General features: G+C 45.5%; 1 protein-coding gene across 1 annotated transcript; it reads left to right on the top strand.

Moving 5' to 3' along the window:
• Nucleotides 1–306: 306 nt before the first annotated feature.
• Nucleotides 307–8,862, top strand: LOC128969885 (lanosterol 14-alpha demethylase). Its single transcript, XM_054384854.1, has 8 exons — nucleotides 307–474; nucleotides 1,480–1,606; nucleotides 3,123–3,297; nucleotides 4,148–4,267; nucleotides 5,329–5,524; nucleotides 6,073–6,168; nucleotides 7,351–7,519; nucleotides 8,668–8,862. Exons 1-8 carry the CDS (start codon nucleotides 322–324, stop codon nucleotides 8,844–8,846), a joined length of 1,215 nt encoding a protein of 404 aa, XP_054240829.1. The 5' UTR covers nucleotides 307–321; the 3' UTR covers nucleotides 8,847–8,862.
• Nucleotides 8,863–9,417: the final 555 nt, after the last annotated feature.

The raw sequence follows: 9,417 nt of genomic DNA, 5'->3' as shown, positions 1-9,417 counted from the left end.
CTTTATGTGCTGTAACATCCCTGATGGTTTTTGTAGTGTAATCGCTCTTTTTATTTCTTTATTTTTTAAACTAAATGGTTTTAAAATGTGCAAGGTCATGTGTGTTTGCTGTGTTTGATACCACTAGCAAGTACATTGAGAACAAAATTGGAATGTGGTTTAAAGTGTTTATATCTTTATTAAATCTCTAGAGACTTCTCAGCAGAGTGATTTATGGAAGCCTGTACATGAAGAGACGTAAATTTAATCATTTCTGTTATTTTACATAAACTGTGGTGTTTTTTTTTTCTCTTTTAGTACGGACCTGTGTTCAGTTTCACTATGGTTGGCAAGACGTTCACATACTTACTGGGTAGTGATGCTGCTGCTCTCCTCTTCAACAGTAAAAATGAAGATCTGAATGCAGAGGATGTCTACTCTCGTTTAACCACCCCAGTGTTTGGCAAGGGAGTTGCTTACGACGTCCCCAATGCGGTGTGTATTTTACAACTGAGTTGCAGGGCAGCATGGTTTCAATTCTGTGTGGACAGCCCTGAGCTCTTGGCTCTGTGTGAGGAGGTTTGGTGTTGATATGTTGTTGTGGTAATTTATCTCAGCTGGATAATCAAGACTGAACATGTGTAGGTTGCTTTATTTACCCTCCTGGCCATTTGTCAGTCTGGATGCTGGGTTTTGTTCTCCAAACAAACCCCACCACAGAGCAAAAATTAGTGAGTGAGTTTTTTTCCTTCCTTCACAGCGTGCCACTGACTGCAGTTTACTTTTACCTCTCTAGCAATTTTAGATCTTTCTTCTGAGAGAGTTTTAAGAGGGATACATTTTTATTTCTCATCTAATTAAGGGATTTTTGCCAGTAGGCGTGTTAGCTATGAGTATACAAAAATAAGGAGGAGGAGGAGGTGAGAAGGGTGTGAAGCTCCCCATTTTCCTAGGAAGTTGTTTGCTTCCTGCTTCTGTCTGCCTTTCCTTGTCAAGGAAAGGTGGATCTCTAGACCAGACTTCTCCCAGTACTTCATGACAGAACACAGATGCTGTGGGGGAGAGAAAGCAAGGAGGCTGCACAAGGAGGAGCACAAACTGAATCCAGACTCTGCAGGGACAAATCTGATTTGCATTTGTATCTAAAGTGCATTCCATTTTTCAACCTTGAATGCTTCTTGTGCCTCCAAGGATGAAGTTTAACAAAGACATTAAAATTATTTTCTGGGTTTGGTACTGAAAGAGATTAAAAAAAAAATCTATAAGGTCGGATGTTACCAACCTTTTTTTTTTCCTTGGATTACCAAAGTTTTGCTTGAAAAAAAAATGATGATGAAAACTGGAATATTTTCTGTTATTTGAATCTGAATACCTACCCTGCAATCCTGATTTCTTTCTATTTCTGTATGTTTTTAGAGTACAAATGATCATAAGTTGTTAATGATGTTATTAATATGATGATCTTTGCACTGATTGGTTTTTCTCTCTTGGTTCCTTTAGGTATTTTTGGAACAGAAGAAGATGCTCAAAACTGGGCTAAATATTGCCCAGTTTAAACAGCATGTGACTGTGATTGAAGAAGAAACAAAGGAGTATTTCAAAGCGTGGGGAGAGAGTGGAGAGAAAAGTAAGCAAGAGCAGAGGGAGTCTTTCCTCAGATTTTGTGGGAAGGAATGAAGGCCAAGGTTTGATGTTGTAAAGGAGTTGCTGCAGTGTGAAATGAAAAATGACATGGGTGAAGCTGTACAGAGCATTAGGAGAGAAATGTGCAAAATACAGGTTTTGTTTGACCAAATTTAAGGCTGCTGGAGAATCAAGCTGCTCAGAAAATCATTGACAGGAGTAAAGGAGTCTTACTTCTGCTTTCTATGTCAGCTAGTAGAGAGTGTGCCTGTTGCCTGGCTGAATCCTGCTCCTTCTGCATGAGCCAGCTCAGAGCAACCACTTCAGGCCCCAGGAGAAGACACTGACTTCCCAGAGCCTGTCAGGGAGCTTAGCTCAGTGATCTTCATCAGTGAGGAGCTGTGTCCTTGAAGCTGATGAGATTTAGATTGTTGATCTAAGTGGAATTGTCCTATTTCCCACCAGTCTTTCCCAGCTGGCCTGCTAGACCTAACCCATCACTATGGTTGCAAGCCCATTGTGTCAGAAATAGTTATTTACACACAGATCTTTATTATCTGCATTATATACATTATAATAGTCATATAATAAAAGTTTTTAAATTGATTTTGATTATTTATATTAGAAGTCTAGAATTTAATATTTCTTATATCATTTATAATAGAGCTAAAATTCTGTATTGTCTTACTAAATATAGACTCATAGAATTGTCAGGGTTGGAAGGGACCTCAAGGATCTTCCAGTTCCAACCCCCCTGCCATGGGCAGGGACACCTCACACTACAGCAGGTTGCTCAGAGCCACATCCAGCCTGGCCTTAAAAATCTCCAGGGATGAGGCTTCTACCACCTCCCTGAGCAACCTGTTCCAGTGTCTCACCACCCTCATGGTGTAAAACTTCTTCCTAACATCCAATCTGAATCTACCCACTTCTAGTTTTGCTCCATTCCCCCTAGTCCTATTGCTACCTCACATGCTAAAAACTCCCTCCCCAGCTTTCTTGTAAGCCCCCTTCAGATACTGGAAGGCCACAATAAGGTCTCCTTAGAGCCTTCTCTTCAAATTAATATCAATATTATTAATTTAAAATGATAAGATACTGCATTGTCATATTAAATATCAATATTATCAATTAAAAGTGAGCAGCAAAGCTAACTGTTTCCCCACGGATTTGGATTTCAAGGTTAAATTTTATTTTATTTTGCTTTCCATGTGTTTGTTAAGTATTGAGCCTGTGCTGCATGGCTTACTTTGGGAGGATGACTACCTGTCCTGGTAAAATTCTAGAAGAAAATACCTTATAAAAAAAGTTGAAGTCAGTGATTTAAGAAGTTGTTTGATGACAGGCTTGATGGACATAGAAATTTACAATCAGATGCTTCATCCTACTAGTAAAACAACCTAGAACTCTATTTGAAATCATTAATCTGTGTCCAGTTACTTAGTTTTCTCTTTTAAATAGAAGTGAAGTCATCTGTCCTGACAAACATTACTGAAGATGCCTTTCAACTCTTTCCTCAGACCTGTTTGAAGCCCTTTCAGAGCTGATCATTTTGACAGCAAGTCACTGCTTGCATGGGAAGGAGATCAGAAGCCTGCTGACTGCCAAGGTGGCTCAGCTCTACGCTGATCTGGACGGGGGCTTCACTCATGCTGCCTGGCTGCTGCCAGGCTGGCTGCCTTTGCCCAGCTTCAGGTACCACCACTAACAGATGAGGAATCTTCACTGTTTTATCTTTGTTGTTTGAGTGTTGGTTTTTTTTTTCCTTCCTTCTTTATACACTGTCCTAGAGGTCCCAACAAATCTTCCTAAAAGTGTTTTAGGGGTTACTTTGGATAAAGCTGCTAGCTTGATTAACAGCTAGCTGAGCATGGGCCAGCATGTGCCAGGTGGCCAAGAAGGCTACCAGCATCCTGGTCTGGATCAGGAATAGTGTGGCCAGCAGGACTAAGGAAGTAATTTTCCTTTTGTACTCAGCACTGGAGAGACCACACCTTGAGTTCTGGGTTCAGTTTTGGGGACCTCACTCCAAGGAGAACATTGAGCGGCTGGAGCAGGCCCAGAGAAGGGCAAGGAAGCTGGGGAAGGGTCTGGAGAACAGGGCTGGTGAGGAGCAGCTGAGGGACATGAGGGTATTTAGTGTGGAGAAGAGGAGGCTGAGAGGGAGACTTCATGGCTCTCTATCTACAGCTCCCTGAGAGGAGGCTGTAGCCAGGTGGGGGTTGGTCTCTTCTCCCTAGGAACAAACAATATGGTGAGAGGAAATGGCCTCAAATTGCACTGGAGGAGGTTTAGGTTGGGTATGAGAAAAAAATCTCTTGACTGAAAAGCTTCTCAAAGCCTGGAGCAGGATCCCCAGATAGGTGTTTGAATTCCCTGCTATCTCTGGACGTGTTTCAAAGAGACACAGATGTGGAGCTGAGAGCCATCATTTAGCACCAGCTTTGGTGGAGTTGGAGAATGGTAGGACTGGCTGACCTTGGAGTTCTTTTCCAACCAAACCCATTCTGTGCTAGGATTCTAATGGAGTTGTTTCGAATCACAGGCACCGAGATCGAGCACACAGAGAAATCAAGAACATTTTCTACCAGGTCATCCAGAAACGCCGAGAGTCTGAGGAGAAGGAGGATGACATGCTCCAAACGCTGCTTGATGCTTCCTACAAGTAAGCCAAGCGTTTGAAGGCTTCTCCTGTAGAGATGTTTGAGCTTTGAGCCCTTCAGCTAAAGTCATCTACCAAAAACCCAGAAATATTTCCTTGCATTCTGAACGACTTCCGTTGCCGGCATCCTAAAAACTTTAATTGTAAATGGATCTTCACATTTCTGAGGTTTTAATCAGTGGTCATGAGCTTGCTTCCTTTCTCTTCGCTGCCTGTTTGGTCATGGTTTTCTTTAGTGCTCCTAGGGAGTCTCTGTCCCTCTGTTCTCCTTTCTCCCTGTTCTGTGATCTCCTGCTCCATTTAGGGTAGGCAGCACAAGGGAATAAGGAGAAGGAAGTACACTGGTAGAAACTGTAAATGCCACTGTAACTGGAAGCCTGCTCAAACATAAGTTAGACTGTAAGTTATCTATGGGACAGCAATGTGCCCCTGTGGCCAAGAAGGATGATGGCATCCAGGGGTGCATGAAGAAGAGTGTGGCTAGCAGGTTGAGGAAGGTTCTCTTCCCTTCTCTATTCTGCCCTAGTGTGACCACATGTGCAATACTATGTCCAGTTCTGGGCTCCTCAGTTCAAGAGGGATAGGAAACCACTGGAGAGTGTCCAAGGGAGGCTGTGAGGATGATGGACTGGAACATCTGTCTGAGGAGGATGGACTGAGGGACCTGGGGCTGTTTAGCCTGGAGAAGAGCAGCCTGAGAGGGGATGTGATCAATATCTATAAATATCTGAGGGGTGGGGAGCAAATAGAAAGGGCCAGGCTCTTTTCAGTGGTGTTGTGTGGCAGGATAAGGGGCAGTGGACACAAACTGGAACTCAGGAAGTTCCACCTCAACATGAGGAGAAACTTCTTTGGTGTGAGGGTGCTGGAGCCCTGGAGCAGGCCCCCCCAGAGAGGTTGTGGAGTCTCCAACTCCGCAGACTTTCAAAACCCAACTGGAGGAGTTCCTGTGTGACCAGCCCTGGGTGATCCTGCTCTTGGGGGGGGTTGGACTGGATGATCTCCAGAGGTCCTTTCCAGCCCCCACCACTCTGTGATTGTCTGGTTCTGTGCTAACCCCCCAGGGATGGCCGGCCGCTGACGGATGATGAGATTGCCGGGATGCTCATCGGGCTGCTGCTGGCAGGGCAGCACACATCCTCCACCACCAGTGCCTGGCTTGGCTTCTTCATAGCCAGGGACAAAGCCATCCAGGAGCAGTGCTATGCAGAGCAAAAAGCAGTGTGTGGGGATGACTTGCCACCCTTAACTTACGACCAGGTTTGTGTGTTACATCATTCCTGCTGGGATGAGTCCTTTTTAGGTGCTTATGTGGAAAACCCCAACAAATGCAAGAGGGATGCCGTGATCTGGTGTGGTCTCTGTGATAATACTGCTGGCTGCCAGTGTATCACCACCATCTCCTTCTCCCCAGGCTAATCTTCAGCTTGGTGCTGTTATTTTAATCAGTGTTCCTGAAGGAAATTGCAGTTCCTACAAGTGTATGTTAAAGAAATGACAGCTCTGTAGAGGAAGAAGATCCTCATTCTCCCCAAGGGAAGGCCTGCAGTGTGACTTGTCCTTTAATGAGGCATCAGAAAACAGTACTGAGAGAGATTTAACAAACCCACTTGCATTTGGTGAGGGATTTTCTTCCTTCTTCACTGAATCACATGGAATAAAACCTGCCAAAGTAGCCAGTGAAGTACATGTCAATATGAGCTGATTACTCTTTGATTGTTTTGTTCATAATTGGTATAAAATGTCATTTATTTTTCATTGCATAAACTCAGCTGTATCTTGATGCATCATGCTCTCTGTGTTTTCAGCTGAAGGATCTCAGTTTGCTGGATCGCTGTCTAAAAGAAACTTTAAGGCTTAGACCTCCTATCATGACCATGATGAGAATGGCCAAGACTCCCCAGGTGAGTACATGAATTGGACTTAACTCCAGTAGATCAGGGCCATAAAAGGCCAGGTAAGGGTGTGCTGGTAGAAAGGAATTAATACCTCGAACTTGGGAGCTATTGCCTTAATCTGGAATGATTTGTGTCTGGTTTTGCAGCCCATAGCAATCAGCAAGCAGAGGGCCACAAAAGTGGTCAGGGGTCAGAGCACTTTTGGCAGGCTGAGAGAACAGGGTTTGTTCAGCCCTGGGGGAGGGCTCTGAGGCACCACATGCAGTCTTACCCAGCAAAGCTGACCCTTTCCTTTAGCTATCACAGAATTGGTTTGGTTGGGAAAGACCTTCACTATCATCAACTCCAACTGTTCTCTGTCTCAACCAAGTCTGGTGCTAAACCATGTCCCTCAGCACCATATCTCTGCCTCTTTGAAACACCTCCAGGGATGGGGATTCAACCATCACCTGGGCACACCCTGGCTCATCTTCAGCTGCTGTCACCCAGCACCCCCAGGTCTTTCTCTGCTGGGCAGTTTCCAGCCGCTCTGCCCCAAGCCTGGAGCCTTCATGGGGTTGTTGTGACCCAAGTACAGGATACAGCACTTGGCCTTGTTGAATCTCAGTCCATGGATCCAGCTTGTCCAGGTCCCTCTGCAGAGCCTTCCTACTCTCCAGTAGATCAACACTGCCTCCAGCTTGGTGTCATCTGCAGACTGACTGAGGGTGCCTCGATCTTCGCAGCCAGATCATCGATAAGGCTATTAGAGGGGACTTGGTCTCACATCAGCTTAGTTTGGTGCTACCAATTACAGAAACTTAACTAATGACCTCCCAAAATGTTAGCTTGCACTTTACACCATAAAGGTAGGGTAAATCTGAGGGAAAGCTTGCTGTTTGTACAGAGAAGAAAGAAATAAGTCACACTATTTTTCACATCGATGTCCCTCCCCTGACAAAGACTTTCAGTCAATGTGAAGTTCACAAACTCTTTTCTGTAGCACCTCCTGTCTTAAAGCAGTTGAAAGGTTCCTGTGACTGTTGTGCCCTGTGCAAGTAAACATTATTGTGAGGCTGCATTCATTTTTAATGAGCTGAGCCAAAAATCTCTTCAGATTAGAGCCTCATGATGTAGCACTTCAAGTAACACTTGAAAAATGGAGAAATTTCTGTGATGTGTGAGGCCTGCTGTTGTCTTCTCCTGCAGATTGTTGCTGGATATAACATTCCCCCTGGCCATCAGGTCTGTGTCTCTCCCACTGTTAACCACAGACTGAGGGACTCCTGGAAAGATGCTCTGGACTTCAAGCCTGACCGGTACCTGCAAGAGAACCCAGCAGCTGGGGAGAAGTTTGCATATGTTCCATTTGGTGCTGGTGAGTATGAAAACCCAGGTGCTGGAGCACATACTGCTCATCTCACCCAGCATCTCCTGGAGTGGCTGGAGATAGAATTTATGCAAAGCATCATAGAATGGTTTGGGTTGGAAGGAACCTTAAAGATCATCCAGCTCCAACTCCCCTGCTGTAGGCAGGGATGCTTTCCACTAGACCAGGTTGCTCAAGGCTTCATCCAACCTGCTTTTGAACAATGCCAGGCCTGGAGTCTCCAAAGCTTTTCTGGGCACCTGTTCCAGTGTCCCAGCACCCTCATGGGTAAGAATTTCTTCCTAATGTCTTATCTTAGTCCAGCTTCTTCCAGTTTGAAGCCATCACCCCTCATTCTGTCACTCCATGCCTTTGTTGAAAGTCCCAATTCAGCTCTCCTGGAGGCTCCCTTGAGTTGCTGGAAGGCTGCTCAAAGGTCTCCCCTCAGCTTTCTTTTCTCTGGACTAAACGACCTCTGGTCCCTCAGCTGCTTGCTCCTCACCAGCCCTGTTCTCCAGACCCTTCCCCAGCTTCCCTGCCCTTCTCTGGACCTACTCCAGCCCCTCAATTTCAAATTCTTTGAGGGGAGGGCCCCAAATGGAACCCAGAACTCGAGGTGTGGCCTCCCCAGTGCTGCGTGCAGGGGGACAATCCCTGCCCTGGTCCTACTGGCCACACCACTGCTGATCCAGGCCAGAATGCTGGTGGCCATCTTGGCCACCTGGGCACACTTGGCTCATCCTCAGCCAGCTGTCCACAAGCAGCTCCAGCTCTTTCTCTACTGGGCAGTTTCCAGGGTACAGCTGAACTGTCAGGTGTTGCAAATGTTGCTGTGGTGAGTTAAGGAACTAACTCTCCCTTGTGTAGCCTGAGCAACGCCAGTCTAATGCAGGGACAGCTCACAGACACAAGGCTTTGATGGGATTCCAACATGGTGTACCTGCAGCATCAGAGCCTCACCTGGTTTAGAAAGGACAGGAGCAGTCGCTATGGACAGGAGACTTTGGGTCATGGTTTAATGGCCATGGTGGTGTTGGGTTGAAGGTTGGACTCAAATGATCCTGGAGGTCTTTTCCAACCCAAACAATTCTATGCTTCAAAGCTGCTTTAGGACCCACACGCTCTGACTGTTTCTTTTGTTGTGGCTTTGCTTCCAGGCCGTCATCGCTGCATCGGAGAGAACTTCGCTTACGTGCAGATTAAGACCATTTGGTCCACCTTGCTTCGTCTGTATGAGTTTGACCTTGTCAATGGCTATTTCCCAACCATAAATTACACAACGATGATCCACACCCCCAATAACCCCGTTATCAGATACAAGAGGAGGTCACTGTAAATGTGGGAGCTGAAAATGTCACTTACTTAAGTTGTGTCAACTTACAAACAGACTTTGGAATAAAACCCTGACAAAACCAGTGGCAAATGGAAACTTTGGTGCCTGCAGGTAGGAAAACAACATTCAACCAACTGCAGACAGTTTGGGTATCTGTTTTGTCTGTTTGCCCCTACCCTCGGATGGTGCTGTGTGTTACTGCTTGTTCTACAACCTTCTCATTGCATTTTTAAGAGGAAAACTCTTTTCTATTGGTGTTAACACTTTCTAAGGTGCATGCTGACTCTCCAAGGTGAAGAAATGTGCCAAGCTGAACGCGTGGCTTTTGAAAGATTTCCTTTTCATAGAATAGTTTGGGTTGGAAGGGCCCTTAAGGATTTTCTAGTTTCAGAGTCCCTGCCATGGGCAGGGATGCCTTCTACTCAAAGCAGTTTGCTGAAGGCTCCCTCCTCCCTGCCTTTGAACCTTTGGAGCCTTCAGAGCTTCTCATTTCCCCATATAAGAAAGTAAGTACCTCTGTGTCCAGCTGCTGGAACTGCATCAGGGAACAGGTTCCAGAAGGAAACATAGCGTT

Source organism: Indicator indicator, chromosome 11, assembly GCF_027791375.1.
Source record: "Indicator indicator isolate 239-I01 chromosome 11, UM_Iind_1.1, whole genome shotgun sequence".
NCBI classification, from domain to species: Eukaryota; Metazoa; Chordata; class Aves; order Piciformes; family Indicatoridae; genus Indicator; species Indicator indicator.
The sequence above is the reverse complement of the archived record's forward strand: the minus strand, read 5'-3'. Positions and strand labels throughout refer to the sequence as shown.